The 17165-nt window shown below is 38.5% G+C and overlaps 2 protein-coding genes across 2 annotated transcripts; both read right to left on the bottom strand.

Moving 5' to 3' along the window:
- Nucleotides 1-2014: 2014 nt before the first annotated feature.
- On the bottom strand, nucleotides 2015-3103 carry LOC115685880 (uncharacterized). Its single transcript, XM_030611020.2, has one exon. It carries the CDS (start codon nucleotides 3069-3071, stop codon nucleotides 2148-2150), a length of 924 nt encoding a protein of 307 aa, XP_030466880.2. The 5' UTR covers nucleotides 3072-3103; the 3' UTR covers nucleotides 2015-2147.
- Nucleotides 3104-7915: 4812 nt separating this feature from the next.
- On the bottom strand, nucleotides 7916-9217 carry LOC115685870 (uncharacterized). Its single transcript, XM_030611011.2, has one exon. The coding sequence runs from the start codon at nucleotides 8959-8961 to the stop codon at nucleotides 8068-8070; it is 894 nt and encodes a 297-aa protein (XP_030466871.2). The 5' UTR covers nucleotides 8962-9217; the 3' UTR covers nucleotides 7916-8067.
- Between the last annotated feature and the right edge of the window lie 7948 nt (nucleotides 9218-17165).

The following is a 17165-nucleotide window of genomic DNA, read 5'->3' as shown; positions in this document are numbered from 1 at the left end:
GGAGATACTTTCCCATAAGCCATAATCGATCCGTTGATTCGAACGGATTCCGAAATTTCATTTCGGGACTCTCAATCTTTACGAGTAAGAAACCGTCCTTACAATTGTCGCGTCGGAAAGTGAAAGGGGCTTTAACGGGTGTAAAGAGTCGGACCCAATCGAAACTATTCTAGGACGTTGACCAGCTTATCAAAGTCGTTATAAGCATGAAGAGGGTAAACCCCACTTGGTTGGGAATGAGATTCTTAATAAGACTAAGATTTGATTAAAACTTTATCCGGTTCTTGTTTTTGTTTTTTTAAATTAATATTATTATTATTATTATCATCTATAAGAATTGATTGCTTTGATTATAAAATGAGAAATATGTGAACTGACGTTCTGATGTGATTTGAATTCCACGTCTAACGGGTGGTTATTGTTGTCCTTAGAAGGTGCAAGGCATTCTTACAACGGTAATATGAGAAATCAATCCGAATTCGAATATGACCTTAGAGAAAAAAAAATCCGAATTCGAATATAATCAAACAATACTGCAAACAAATTAACGTAGCACCACCACGCATCAAAGTCCTTTCATGTGTCCGAATTCCAACTTATTCATGATAGCGGTCTAGGCTTTTTCTTTCGCAGTCCCGGCTAAGCCATAAATAAAAAAAAATTCAATGGCGTGTCAGTTCACCACTAAGCTACAAGAATCAATGGCATGTGTGTAATTAAGGGGGCCTAATAGGGGTTGTTTTGCATTAGAGCCAGCATCACACATGATTTTTTTTTTGTCGGTCTTACTCTAACTCTCAACTCATTCTCAGACCTTTGCCTTGCCTCTTGCAGGGTATGAGAGTCGAAACTCATATTTGAAACTACACGTCCCTACCCCTAACCTCCCTAAGAAAGTGGAGATTCGAACTTTCCACCTCCCGCTTTTCAAGTAGGAAGGGTGGTCATTGGGGCAAATCCCAGTGGTTAACATCGCACATGGTTGACTAGTTGTAATCCTCCTCAAGTGGTTTGAGAAAACAAGATGAGAGAGAAAGGAGAGAGAATAAAGAAATGTCGGAGGAAGAAGAAGAAGAAGAGGGCATCTAGGGTTTGCACCTATTCCCCCAAATAAGTTAGCAATTAGTGTCAACGTTCCGTTGCATGAAGAAAGTGCAATGTTCAGAGGATACAAATAAAAGATTGTTGCACATAGAGTCAATCTAATTAGTTACATGGTAAACTCCACATGGACGTTTTAAGTTCAACATTAAAAAAATATGATCACGCCAAGTTCAACATTAAGAAAAATACGTTCACTCCCTCCAATTAGAGATGACTAAGCTCCTCAGTTCTTATTCATGCTTACAATAAATACAGTGTGCCGATTGAATTAGTACAAATTTCGGATTAGACAAGTCTGAAAGAAAAAAAACAAAAACGAAACAAAACTTGCAAAAGGGGAAGTTTTATTATTCTAGAAATATGTCGGGACCAACTTATTTTTATATTTTATGCGGAACTCTCTGTAATTACTTGATGATTTGTCAAGCTTTCATCAGCAAAAGTGATGGCCACATCATAGGGAAGATAGAGGAATCAGAAGCAAAGTTTATGATAAAGATACTCCTGTATGTAGTGACAGTTGCTAATAATTGATTTGAGCCCCACTACTATCGTTTCTCCTTTTCTTTTCTTTTCTTTTAAAACATTTACTTCGTAAAGTAAAATGCATGCATAATGGTATATGCAATTGAGAAATCCACAAGCCGCGATATGATAAAGACTTGGGAGAGCCCGAGTTAAGTTCCAGACCTAGACTTAGCGCATCCAGGCTAGACGCCTTCCTTCCTCCGAAGGCGGGTCGCGACACTTTCCAAAGTCCATGGGCCCAAAGTATGTCCAAAATTATGTCATGGATTCAATTCCTTTCCTCTATCTTTTCTTTATCTGTCAATAGACTAACATCATGGATTTCGCAGTGATTAATTATTATCAATCAGAGATATTGAAATGTTATGTAGAAGCACGAGCTATAATAATATTATTATTTTCTATTTTTTTCACTATACATATGATGTATACCTTCTATAGGACAGCGGCACTTCGCCGGATCCCAATGATCGGCATGTACAAGGAACAAAATTGTGCAATTGAAAAAGTTTCCTCTATTGTGACATAATGTTCAAAAGAGAGGCCCTTGTTCTAATCAAGAACCTGTACAGGCCTTCTAAGGCATCCTCAATCCTTCCAATCTCAATCTCCAAATCCTCCAATTTGCATTGTGCGACTTGCAACTTCTCCCCATCAACCCCTTCTCTTGAAATGTGCTTGCACATTGTGGTTAAGGCACGATCCACACATTCCAACTCATTCAGATCCACTTGCTTCTCTTCTTGATCCCAAGATATTGCCCCCTTTGTGTGCACCAGTTTGGACACTATGGACCACCTGCTAATTTGCTTGTTAGGCCTTGACACTGGCGTTGCCATGAATGACAATAGAGATTGGAAAATTGAAGTGCCCAACAGATTAGCATCTCTCACCACTCTCATCACAGATGAGAGGTGGTGATCTTCATTCTCCAGTTCATAATCTTCAAGCTTGGTCGCCATCTTCCTCAACGCAGCCATCAATCTTTTGGCATCCTTCTTCATTCTCTTCCTGAAGTTGGCGTATTCCGCAACACCTGTCTCGATGCCCGATTCACCCTTTCTCCGGCGCAGAGCGGATCGGAGCGAGCGCACCTGCTCCTTAAGAGGCAACAAGGTTTGCCTAGTGTAGTCACAAACATCTAGTAGCTGGACTGATCCATCCAATAGCTCGTTAATGAATCCCTCCTGTTGGCTGCAAGAGAGGGTTTGTTGAGTTGATCTCATGTTGAGGAGATCATCCAAGCAAACATAGACTTCCTCGAGGCCCGAGAGCCCAGCGCAGACCGACCCAGAGGACAAAGTCGAGGCCGCGTCCCATGATGATTGTAGCTTGTTGATCAAATCAACAATCCTGAGAGTGGTGGGATGGGATCTTGAAGGCAAGCTAATTGACCTAACATGGCAATTGCTTCTGCATTTGGATGAAGATATAGCCATTTTTTGCAATCGTTCTTTCTTTGCTTTTGCGGTCAAGTTCTGGGATGCCATCACAGGTTGAAGTTCAGCATACTTATAGGAACACTTAAAGAGACGTGGTTATGTGGTCACATTTGTGGCCAACTTGGTCCAAATGATTTGATGTTCATTTCAAAATCAATTTAAATAATGGAAATGAGTTGTCTTTGCTGGTTTGTCATGTTCTCTGTGCTTCTTGGGGGAAAAGAGTGACTGACTCACCCCCATTCTTGCCTCCTATGTTGCCACATTAACCCCATCATTGGAATATTAAATTAGAGCTAAAACAAATATGAATCTGCTATGGCTGTCTCAATTTCCTAGACATCCCAATATAAAAAGAATGCATTCTTTAGGAGAAAAGAATCATGGTCGCAGATCTTGTGCATGCCAAGAATAATTTACGTCATGATATTTTTCTAGAGAGTAATTAATTAATTGGAACATCGTAATTAAGCCATGATAAATCATTTAATCTTTTGGTTTGTTGGGCGCACGAGTGATATGTTTCCTAGTCATTGTCATGCTAATCCGTTTGTTAATCATAAGTTCGGTGAACTTAATTTTCTTTTCCCGGTTTCTTTGTTTTTTTAAGGGGACACGTGTAGCTTTCTCATCTAAGTTAGTGACAACCTAAATGAAATGATACGTAACTAATGATCCCTTTTTGCCTAATGACATTTAATGATCTTATTAAAGGAAAAGCTAGCTGGCTAGGGGGCCGAGGCAGGAAGTGACGTGACTCAAAAAACTTTGAAAGGATGTTGGGTTTTAGTGCAAAGGATAGTAGAAATCGGTTGAAATACAAGCTTCTTTTCATTTCTTGAAAAAGGTCTTAAAGGTGCACGAGTGATCGCTCGGGCTGGCTAAAGAGTTCGGATAAGGTACCTTTTTTGGCAGACTTCTATAGGATGACAGAAGGGTTGGGAATGAATCGGACTGCGTCTTTGAATATAAGAAGTATCGATGAGTAATACAGGTTAACGCTCACGAGGATGTCATTTCTTTAAGTGGGGGAAGTTTGTCACATCTCAAGTCCTACATTGGTAGATACCTTTCTAAGTAATTTATAAATCAACAGCCACCTTTAAAAAAGGTGTAGTTACTTATCAAAATCTTTTCAAACGTGGACCTTTAACTAAATAATTTACCTAGGTTTACCGAAAGAAATCCAAAGACATTTCCAATCATAATTCATTTGAGAAGGAATTGAGTAAATTAAATACATTATGCTATTGGCTAAGATTATTGTCTGTTGGGCCGACAATCCTCTATCCTCTTCACTCTCGTTCTCTCCATTGAACTTGCACGTGTCACCACCGCCTCTAGAGCCACCACACCGTCTGTTGACCCATCATGGCCTTTGGCGTGAAGTGGCCTCATCAATGGGGGTGGGGGTTATCAATTTTCAGGTGGGTAGGTCCCCGGCTTTAATTAAATCGCAAACCGATCCTGTGAATTTCAGTTCCAAATTTTCAAATCTAGAAAGTGAACCAGTCGATTCTAGAAACGTCAGTTTTGATTCAGTTCCCGCTTATGGTTCCTAGTTCTATCCTTGAACAGGTTCACTTCTTGTTTAGTGTGCTTATCAAATTCTTATAATAATAAAAAGATTAATAGAGTTGCATCATTTCACTATAAGAGTATTTGTTGGTCAAGTGGTTATGTTGTGATTTGTTCATATTAAAGACTTCGATCCTTGATGAATGCAAAAGTATTACATTTTGCTAAAAGAGTTAAGGTTAATACCACGAAAAATCCCAAACTGATACACATGTGACAAATTTACCTCAAAACAAATTTTTTGACCACCAAAAACCCCAAATTAGTATGCCTATGACAAATTTACCCTAAACTAATGTTTTGACTACCAAAAACCCTAAATCGGTACACTTGTGACAAATTTACCCCAGTTAAATTGAATTAATACTATGAAAAATCATAAATTGATAAATCTGTGACAAACAGAAGGGTAAAACCCTAAACTAGCACACTCATCAACTACCACGTGTCATCCAATTCAACCATTTGAAGATAAAATTTAATGAAAAATAATGAAAAGTAAATTGGTCTCAGGTGTACCGGTTTGGAATTTTTTGTGGTCAAAAAATTAGTTTTTGATAAATTTGTTATAAGTGTACAGATTTAGGGTTTTTTCTGATATTAACCCAAAGAATTATTAAAACCGGTTGAGAATCGGTTCCTAGATAGGATCGACAATTCCGGCCTCGGAACCGAAAACCGAACTAGTCCTCCTGAGAATCGGCCTTGAACTGGTTCTAGGTTTGTAGGGAACCAAATCGGTTCGCCCCAGGACTAATCGATCCAAACCGATTTAGTCCTGTTCCGAATTTGAACCGAGCTTAGTGCTCACCCATACTTGTCATACCAATCTACCCAACTCCATCACTGTGTCGTGATCCGAGTATGCAAAATGTTCTCTCGGTCCCTCTATCCCAATATAATCAACATTTCTGCATCTACTATTTGCAAAATTAGTGAATTGTAATTATATATATTCACGCACCTAATCGCTGAAATTTGAGGTCTTGAGATTTTTTTTTTGCCCAAGGAGATCTTGAGATAATAATTGATAAATGTAAGATAAGAAACATCTACAATGATGAAATGTATATAAGGGCACTTTAAAACGAGTCACCGTTGCATGAACATAAGGTATGCGAGCATAATGCACATGCATCGGGATCATGTCATAAGTTTTCCTTTGAAACAAGGTGGCAGGGTGAGCCACGTATCTTTTCCCATTAATTTTATCGCATAAATCACCTTATCACAAACTGAAAATCAAACGCCCAAGCGACAAGTCCATACGAATCTCGACTGAACGCTATACAAGGGAGTGTACTCCACATGTTTGTAGTAATTCCACTCAACAATATTAGAGACACAACATGCTAAAATAATACCTTTTTATCACCAAATCATTGCATATATTCTGTACCTTGTATCCGTCCTTTAAGAGATGTCTGTACAAGATAATAATTATAATATAACTTTCAAAAATCTCGTTTGTCTCATCGACCGACCAACACAATAATCATATGAATGTTAGCTATCGTAAAATCTAACTGGGCTATGAAATGGATCTGTGTCTCATCAAAAGATTAACTATCTTTTTGGGCATTATTAGAGGAGGGCTAATCATTGAATCTTTGTTTAATACAGTACTTGCTTCAGTCCTTTGGGGACAAGAAGCCAGCCAACAAGGCGAATTCATCTGAATACTTTACATATCTTTTGAAGATCACTATATGCAGATGAACAAGACATGATGACTCGAATTCGATTAATCGTGAGCACTTAATAGAAAAACAAACCACTTCATTGTCGTCCCATGAGGATTTGATTCTCCTTGTCCACCAGGAATGTTCATGAAGAGCTCGTTACGTACGTTAACATGGGAGACGAGGTCTAGGTTTATAATTCGAGCACTTCATTTAGTAGAGACTAATTATTGGCAACGACAAGATTGATTTCTTAAGCCCACACGCACTTAGTTAATGCAATATAAACTTTAGTTATCACTTTCGAAGTTGTGTGTGTGTCTGTATATATAGGCACACACACAACGAGGATTGAGTTCTCGTAACATATATGAACCAGTTACATCTCGATATAGATATGATATGTTTCATAAATGTATATCGTAGAATTCTATTGAGAATGAACAATTTTGTAACCTCAAAAGAATACTTGAGTTGATAAGATGACTAAGAACTTGAGCCTTAAAGGGGATAAAGTGTCTTGAGTTCATTTTCCCTCGATGTAAGCTTTTGAGGACTAATCTCGAGAAATTATCCCTCGTGTTCCTCTCAAATCTATGATTTCGAGATAAAATAATCATGATTGATTATTAAAGTGAACTTAAATTATCCGGAAATACAACCATTCGGTACGAATTATTGTGCTTTGTTATTATTCGTCTATATGTAATTATTCTACTCGATCAATTTGATCGATGCGTGTTCAAGAAATTGATAGTCATATTTGTATTGGATCTCATGGAAAACACAAACAAATTTATGCAATTTTTTCTATTTGCAATTGATACTTTTTACTAAACCCCCAATAAACCGAGTATACACATTTTTTTTTTATTTCCATTGTACCTCGGTTACCGCACCATTTCCCAACGCATGATTTTCTTAAGGATAATGAGTCACATGGTAACGCAAGTGAGACATTTGTATGCCTTTTATTGGTCTGTCTATTGTCTCCTACTGCACCATGTGATCCCGTGACTGCAAATAGTGACCTCATGTGACAGAATAATGCTCGATACACAAATATCAAATACGATTCACAAAATTAATTCATAAAACGATATGACAGAGAGTATTATTATTACCAAATATGGCATGTTTGTATGAATTTACACACTTATAATATGTTTTCTCAATTTTTATCAATTTTATAAAACCGGTCTCATGTTAGTCTGAGATTAACATCGGTCTCTGTTTGCCAAGGATTTTACAGAAGTTTGAGGGTGCGTTTGTTTCGTGGAAAATAAATTATTTGAAAAAAATTCTTCCGAAAATGATCGCTTATATCACTTGCAATAATTAATCAACAAAAATTATATTTTTATTATCAAAAATAATTTACATCTAAGTATTTTCGTAGACGATGAAAATATCTTCCGTTTATTCATTTTTATAGGCAGTACAAGTGATCATTGTTAAGAAAATGTTGTCAAAATCATTCATTTTTTACGAAACAAACGGAATCTTAAAGTCTTGTGATTTTTTGCGCACTACTTGGCTTTAATATCAGTGCTATGATGTGTTACCTCGTTGGATAAGAACTTAAGTACAAAGAATAATGAACAATGTTGGTAGTGATTCAATCGATAACAATGAAATCTTTACACGAAACTGCAGTACAAAACTTAGGTTCTAGACGGTCCTTCAAAATTTGGATGCCGGGAACATTAGGAAGACACAAAGCTTTCACATCCTCAAGGAGCAGTTGATGCATTGAGAAGAGACGCTCGAATTCGAATCAAGCGTTTGTAGAGTCGATCGACTCCATCTTCAAGCCCTTCCATGCAATGTTCGAGCGTCTCGAGCCTCTCTTGCGCCACCTTTAGAGCTTCGGACCCAGCGTCTGCTTTCCGAGTTGCTTGCTCACGGATGGAGCTCACGGTAGAGTCCACTCTCTCCACTTCATTCAAGACTTTCTTCACGCCTTTCTCGCTTGAGAGCATCAACCTTGAAGCCAATGACCAGCCACCGGTCTTTGTAGGAGAGGCAAAGATCAAGAGGGACTTCAAGATTGAAATGGTGATGAGGTTTATTTCTTTCAAGACTTCGACCACCATGACTATATGGTTGTCTGAATTTAGAAACTTTGATGAGTTATTAGTGTTTTTGCCTTCCAGGGTCTTGAATTGAACTAGATATTTCGCTATATCCCTCTTGGCTTTCTTTCTAAAACTCATGAAACCCTTAGCATGGCTTTCAATGCTCGAATTTATTCCGCCCTTTCTTCGAATCGCGGACCATAGATCTTGGACTTCATCTTTCATCCTCGCCATCAAGTCTCTCGCAAACCAGCAAGTGTCTAATGACATAATCGACTCGTCGAGCGCCTTCTGCATCGCTTTACCATTTCGGTCTCGAAGAATAGCTTGTTGGGTGAGGGGAGAGCCAATGAGCTCTTCGATGCTGACATACAGCTCGGCGAGCCTCGCCATGTTCACTCGGATGGTTTTGGCTCTAAGGGAAGACTCCGAGGCTTTCAACTTGGATAATTCAGCTACGATTTTGAGAGAGTTCGAAGGTAGCCTTGAGGGCAAGCTAATCGACCTAAGAGGAAGATGCACACCCTCCATGAACGATGAGTTTGCCATTTTTTTTTGGGGTCCTCCTCTCGTTTCTCTTTTGGTGGGCTTTCTGATTGGTGAAACTACACTCAAATCTTTGAAATGAGGTTTGAAGTGGGACTGTGACTCTTCCTCCTCTTGTTATATATAGAGGACGCTGCAAATAGAAACGGGCATAAGATGAGAACATTTTTAAGAATTTGCATGTGGTGGGAATGTGGGTCACCCTAACTATTTTGATAACCATGTAATTGTTTAGGCCAGCAGAAGGTGGACACATCAAAACCCTTTCCTTAGGGTTTCTTTAAAATTAGTCCTTTGGTCATTCAACATAATCTTTTTTTTTTAATTGGGAGATAGCTGTCCTAGGAGAGAGAAAGGAAAGGAACAGTAAGTATTGGGTCATGGGTGGCTTGATGCTCTCTTGCCTCCCAATCATTGATTGTGATTTGGTTTTATCTCCGATCAACATCGACATCATCATCATCATCTTCTGACCAGAATCTAAATCTGATCAAAGATTAAATTTGCGAGGTGGTTTGTGAACAATCAATGGCTGGCACTGAATGGTTTGTCTGCTTTCAAAGGGCCGCAGGAATGGGGGGTTCAAGCAATTTGACTACATGTGGAGGATGGAGATTGAGGAACCAATGAAGTTTTTCTATAAGAAAACATAAGAAAATTTTAATGGGGAAAAGGAATAGAGTGTGAAGGGAGAAAACAAATTGTCAAGAATCTAGCTAGCTAGCTAGGCTTGCCGTTGGGAGAGCAATTAACATGGGTTGAATTGCGAAAGCTAATCAAGGCTATTGATAGGAATATGAACTTCGGCTAATATTTTACTTTTCTTTTGAAATCTGGCTAGGTTGTGTGTAATCCTGGATTACCACTAGAAAGGCACGATGCCTAAACGGAGGAAAAAAGCAATTAAGTAAATATAACAGAGTAATTAATGACAGGAATGTGAGTTTGTGCACAAAAGTCACATGACCACAACATTATGGTCTCATAATCTAAAGTTCTTGACTCTAGGCATTTAAATGATTGTAAGAAGAATTTGTGCATACGATATGACTGTCATATCGTAGTTTCACAATTTAAAGTTTGCATATCTTTTGTGTACTTCAATATCGCATGGCAAAAGACTCGATAGTAGAACATAACGACAAAGACGGACCTCAAGGGTAAGTGATGGCCATCGCCATCAGTCTCAAGCTCGACACTAGTTGAAACATGGCTTGGCCAATGATTTATATGTATTTTCTCCTGAGCCAATTTTATAAATAACATTCATCTCGCTTCCTTAACTACTTATGTCGCCACCATAATCGAAATCCCGTATCCGTCATTGGCAGAATCAATACCATCACAATCTGCCAGTCTTGGGCTCTTATGTTTCAACCTTTGAATTTATGTAATAATAACACAGAAAAGGAAAGTTTTAGCATGATGTAGTCACAATATCTAAGAAATCTTGCATAACCATTGCATGTTCATCATGAGTCTCTAGCATCGAATGTAATGAAACCCATTGGACAGCTTAAAGAGTTCAAGAAGAATAGATGAAGAACGCTGGCCCACCATTGAGGTTGGACCGGCGATCAAATTTGGGAGCGTGTGCAGGACTTTCCAACCATTGTTGAAAACCCGCACGGCACGACTTTTGAGTACGGAAGTACACATAAGTGGACAAAACGCAGTATATTTTGGGATCTACCATATTGGAAGGCTCATCTTATTCATCATAATCTTGACGTCATGCACATAGAAAAGAATGTTTTCGACAATGTCATAAATACTGTGATGGATGTCGCCGGAAAAACAAAAAACAACTTGAACGCAAAAAAAGATATGAGAGATATTTGCAATCGGCCAATACTAGTTGTGGATGCAAGCAGCAGGGGACCAAAACCGAAAGCAGTTTATACATTGGATAAGGAGCAGAGGCGAGTTGTTTGTCAATGGTTGAAATCAGGCGGTTTCTGATGGATATGCTTCGAACCTCGGGAGATGTGTTGATTTGAAGAAATGCAAGTTGACGAGTTTGAAAAGTCGCTCATGATTGTCACATCCTGATGGAAAGACTAATTCCAATAGCTTTGAATGAAGTTTTACCGAACTTTGTATGGGGCGCCATTACGGAATTAAGCAATTTCCTCCATGATATTTGCTCGACAGTGTTAAAAGCATCGCACATGGAAAAACTAGAGAGAGATATTCCAATTATTCTTTGCAACTTAGAAAGGATATTTCCTCCAGCGTTTTTGATTCGATGGAGCATCTCTTAGTTCACTTGCCTTATGAGGCCAAAGTTGCAGGTCCCGTCCAATTTCGATGGATGTATCCATTTGAAAGGTAATGTTTTCTTTAAAATACAGTTCAAATGAGTTTATCATATAATATGTCCCGATAAGCTTCTTTCTATTTCAACTAGATTCTTATATCATTTGAAGAAAAAAGTGAAGAATAAGGCACATGTTGAAGCTTCAATTTGTAATGCATATATTGTGGAAGAAGTGACGACATTTGCATCATACTATTTTGAGCCGCACGTTCAATGCAAGAGGCGGAGAGCGGGCAGAAATGACGAGGGCCCCATTGATCCCAATTGCACAAAGATTCTCTATTTTCAATTATCTCGGGTCGACCAAGCGGCACATGTCAATTTCGTTACTTATCGGGCGAAGAACTTCATGCAAACCCATACTTATATTTCTACCGAACTCATTCGGTAGTAACCATACTTCAAGTAAGTGTAAATTTGTAAATATATGTTTTGCGTGTCAAATATTTGCTAATAATGATATGGTTTTTAATATTAGGATTTTCCAAACTGAAATGTTTGGACTACAACCAAATGAGTTTGACCGTTTGTGCGATGAACAATTTGCAGCATGGTTCAAGACATATGTAAGTTGCCTATGGATCAAAACCAAGTTATTAAAATTATATACATCATTTAGTTAAATATATATTATTAACTTTGCATGTATAACCTTAGGTTCACAGTAATTATGATGAAATTGGAGGGCAATGATTGCTACATTATCTGTCATGAGGTCCACAGTTAAGAGTTCGAAGTTGGCCAGCATATTTCATAAATGGATATAATTTTCATACTCAAGAATATGGAATGGGAAAATCCACAATGAATAGTGGTGTGTCCGCATTCGGTCATCCAATGGTGATGATTCGAAGATGATTTTTATGGCTTGTTGGATGAAATCATAGAAATAGAGTACCCTGGACCATTAATGATGCGGGTTGTGTTATTTAAGTGCACGTGGTTCGACCCCGTCAAATGAATGAAGGTGCATACGAAGTTCAATTTGGTTGAAATAAATCACAAGAAAAGGTATATGAAGTATGAACCATTTGTCTTGGCACAACAAGCAATTCAAGTATGTTATGCATCATATTCTAGTTTGAAACGTGACAAAGCTGATTGGTGGGCATATGTAAAATCAAAGCACGGAGGAAAATCGAGGAACACTGGAAGGATAGAGCCTACCAACAGGAGGAAGTGTCTAACACGGTTGAAATTGAGGAATATAACATACCAACTTTACGAGATCCGTGTGGAGCAATGATAGATGTGGAGCCAACTGAAATTTGCGAGTTAAATGTACAAGAATGTTCGAATCTGATTTTCGACGGATAGCGAAGACGAGGACGAGGGACGAAGATGAAGACGAAGGCGAAGACGAAGACGAAGACGAAGATTAAAATTTTTGTCACAAAACACTACAGATGTGTAATTATTAATGCTACAGGTGCTATTTTGGTTGTTATCATTATTGTTCTTGTTATTATTGTTATTGTGCTTTTTTATTATTGTTATTGTTGATTATTCTTTTTATTTTAATTGATCGTCCGAAATTTTGTCCCTAAATGCCGACAAGTCTAATATTATTAACGTGCCCTAACATTTCCGATATTCTAATTTCTATTGCAACATTTGAGATGCCTAAATTTTGGATTGAAAAAAAGATGTAGCAAATTTAGGACCCAAATAAATGAGATGATAAATTTTTGACCGAAAAAAAAAATTCACAAATTTACAACGTTCATGTAGTATGTGCATATTTGTGCCGGACTCAAGCTGTCCGTAGCAAATTTTGCGAGAGAATTTGTACAGTTCGAAATTGTATACGGATAATTTAATCCGTCGTAAATTTGCAACGGAATTTTTTTTATGTCGCAAATTTGCGACCGATATAGAAAGTCCGTTGCAAATTTGCGACAGGAAGTTAATTTTGCGATAAGATTTTTACCGCTCGAAATTTTCGTCGTAAAAAAAATCCATTGTAAATTTGCGACGGACAGCGTAGTCCGTCGCAAATTTTGCGACGGACCATGATTTCCGTCGCAAAATTTGCGACGGACTAATCTGTCTGTCACAAATTTGCCGTCAAAATTTTGACGTTTAAATTTGCGACGGAAAAATTAATCCGTCGCAAATTTGAGACGGGAAAATTAATCGGTTTGCGACGGACAGTTCAGTCCGTCGCAAATTTTACGACGGACAGTTCAGCCCGTCGCAAATTTTGTGAAGGACAGCATAGTCCGTCGCAAATTTTGCGAGGGAAATTTTGCCGTTCAAATTTGCGACAGAAAAATTAATCCGTCGCAAATTTACATGTCATTACCCCTCCCCTTCCCCGACGCCGCCCCCCGCCAGATCTGCGCATTCCCCCCGCCCATCGCCGTCGCAGCCGTCGCCGTCGCCGGCCCGCCCCGCCTCGCCTCCACCTCGCCGGCCCGTGGCCCGCCCCCCCGCGGTCGGTCCCAAGCAGCAATCCATCCGCGTCGCCCGCCACTTGAGCCGGCACGGCCCGCCGCCGCACGCCATCGTCAGCGCACCGCCGGGCCCGGCGCGCCGCTGCCGCCGCCGACCCGCTGCCACCCGCCTCTCGGTCGCCGGCCGAGGCTGTGGCCGGCTGGTCTGCCGCCCCCACGCCGTTGCCACCGCCGACACCGTCGCCGCCACGATGCATCGCCGCCGAGCTCGCCGTCGTTCTCCGGTCGTGGCCGAGCACCCGCCGACTAGTCACCATTTGAGCTCACGCTTGCGCCGGGACCGCCAACTGTTCTATCGGCCGATTTTTATTGTCCTTGAACCAAGTAAGCAACTCTCTAAACCCTAGTTAGTATAATTAGGTAATTAGTCGGACTTGTTTAAGGATTATTTAGGATCACTTTTCGTTGGCTAAGTTACTTGGTCGATTTCGGGATTGCATGTGGTTTTGATCGATGGTCGACTGGTTAATTTGTCTATTATGTGGATGATTAAGCGTTAAATGACGATAAGTTGATTGATTAAGCGTTTTCACAGAAAATGCTTGAAAATTGAACAATTCTATAAAAAATCAAGGAAAATTACGGAAAATTAAAACAATGGTATATGTTGGCAACAAATATGAAATTTGACCGTAAAAGTTTTTTAAACTTTTTAAAAAACAAAAATTTCAGAATATCACAAAATGGCAAAAATTAATAGTGACCACCCATTTTCAATGAAATTTAGATTTTTTAACGTTCCGAGGAAAAAAATATTAAAAAATTAAAAATTTCCATAACCTTATAAAATGGCTTAACATAAATGTGGTCACCCATTGTGAGGGAAATTTTTATTTTTTTTGGGTGAAATAAAAATTAAAAAAATATAAAATTTCAATACTTGCACAATTGCCTAGAAAACATTTGGCCATCAACTTGCGGTGAAATGTAAATTTCTTTAGATGGCCAAAAAAAAATTAGAATTTAAAAATTTTCAAAACTTCACAATGACTTATAATACATGTAGCCACTCACTTTTAGTTATATTTAATTTTTTTAACGTGCCCTAAAAATTATTAAAATAAATAAGGACAAAAATTTTGGAAACTTTACCTAATAGCTTAGACTACCTGTGGCCACCCAATTTTAGTATGGACAAATTTTTTTATTTCACGATTTCAAATTTATATTAAAAAATAATAATTTAAAAATGCTTAAAATTTTAAAATTTCAAAACTTTACAAAATGTCTTAGAATATCTGTGGCCACTAACTTTTAGTGAAATTTTTTTTTAGGGCCCAAAAATTTTTTTTGCAATAATAATAATTTTTTTCTTACAAAACTGTACAGAATGACTCATAATACCTGTGGCCACCCACTTTCAGTGAAATTTAAATTGTAGTACGTTGTCAAAAAAAATTTAATCAAAATGAATGCGATTCATATAGTGATGTTTAATACCTGTAGCCACCCAAATCGTGCTCATACATTGATGTTTCATATCAAAATGAATGGGATTCATAGTATATTTGTTTGTAGGAAATTGCACGTCATAAACACTCGACATTGGCTCATTTGAAGGAAACATTTTCTCAGTCTTTCCATCAAAATGGTAAGCTTCGTCATGTACATCATTATATGTTTGTAATACGTGTCAATAGTTCTTTACATATTCGCATAACCTTCCTACTTGTCGGTTTAAACGTGGAGGTCACATGCCTAGAAGACAAGGCTCTTCCTCGTCCTCGTCCCGTCCCTTTCCTCTTCCCCTGTCCCGGCATCTAACCCTCAACCACAATATGGTCCGTCACAATATGGACACATTGGCCCTTCCTCCAACACTCAACAACATGTTACGGGACTTGGCCACATGCGAACCGAACGTTCTCGTTCAATCTCCTTTAGCTCCTCTCCTTCCGTTCCACCCCATTATTCGCGAACAATCGAATATTGACGGAAACATAGGTCAAGAAGATAACCGATTCTTCATATGCCCATTTGGAGATTCGTAAGTACTTCATTTTTATTTTAGTATATGTAATATTTAGGGCTTTAGATATTGATGTCAATTGAATTGTCCATGTTGCACAATATTCATATGAATGCGAGTTCACGGATGCTCCGTCTGTTGTGAGGAATTAAACAAAATAGTAAGAAACTTTTGGATGGGAGAGTATATTACTTACAGAAATGTTCCATAAGAAGCGAAAGAAATGTGGTGGAATGAGTTCAAGGTAAGTTTTACATATTTTATTTTCTCACCAATTAAATATGGTGTAGTATATTGATGGTCAAGAATGATGTAAAGGGAACATAACAACTCCGTAGTTTTCGATACCTAAAGGCCCAGATATTTTCCCCGACATGAACTTTACAAAATCTGTCTATATTTGTCTTGTGCATGGTTATGGATATGTAATCATCATAATAATTTTCAATTTGTGTTTTTATTCATTGCAGCGGAAGTTTCAAGTGGGAGGAAGCGGAAGACAATGAAGTGAGAAGAATTTTCGATAAGAAAATAAGTGATTTTATGCGAAATGTCATGAATAGAGCGAAGAGCAAGCAAGCGAAGCCGTCTTTCTTACGGTGACAATTGGGAGGCAATTAACACATTTTGGGCATCCGAGCAGTCGGCAACTCGTGAGCGGAATAAGAAGAATCAATCTTCTAGTTCTAGTGATGGGTCGCCACATATCTTTGAGGGCTCTATCAACATTGCGGAGCATCGCAAACGAATGGTAAGTCTGTTAAATGAGTTATAAGTTAATTTAATTCAATTACTCATGTTTACATTTTGTAGGCACATGAATTGGGGACGGAACCGACATTTGCAGCTACATTTGAACGCACATTTCAAAAGAAAGATAAGACATGGGTGGCGATCGAGCAAAAGGCATTAAGGTATGTAAGGTTATACTTTGGCTTATATGTAAACTATAATGAAAACCGTGAATGCTTTCAATATTTTTGGTAGATATATATATAGTGATTTTATTTTCATCTACATTGTTAATGTAGGAAAAATATGATGAACTTTTAATGAGCAGTGCTAGTGGTAGTGATGATTGTCCTAAATCCCGGCCACCAGTTGATAATATGGCATTATGGATGGAGGCAACAGGTGGAGCGAGAAAAGGGACAATATTTGGGATGGGATCATTATCAAGGATGTACATGCCGAATAATCTTGGAAGTTCATCATCCACTGGGACTGGTCGAAGGAGGTCACGACCAGACGAGCAATTGACCCAAGAAGTGCATCGTCTGAATAATTTACTTGTTAAGAAGGATGAACGCATATATAACTTGGAAGAACAAATGAGAGTCGTTATGCAACACCTTAACATCAATCGCTATGGCGATCCTCCTGTACCTCCAGCCAATCCAGTAGGTGATGGGAACAATGATGACCAACACATTGATGCCAAGAATGCTGATGATGATGATGA

The sequence above is a fragment of the Syzygium oleosum genome, unplaced genomic scaffold (assembly GCF_021117445.2).
Source record: "Syzygium oleosum isolate NSW1041296 unplaced genomic scaffold, Sole_v2.1 Sole_v2.08, whole genome shotgun sequence".
Classification (NCBI taxonomy): domain Eukaryota; kingdom Viridiplantae; phylum Streptophyta; class Magnoliopsida; order Myrtales; family Myrtaceae; genus Syzygium; species Syzygium oleosum.
This window is presented reverse-complemented; position numbering and strand designations above follow the sequence as displayed.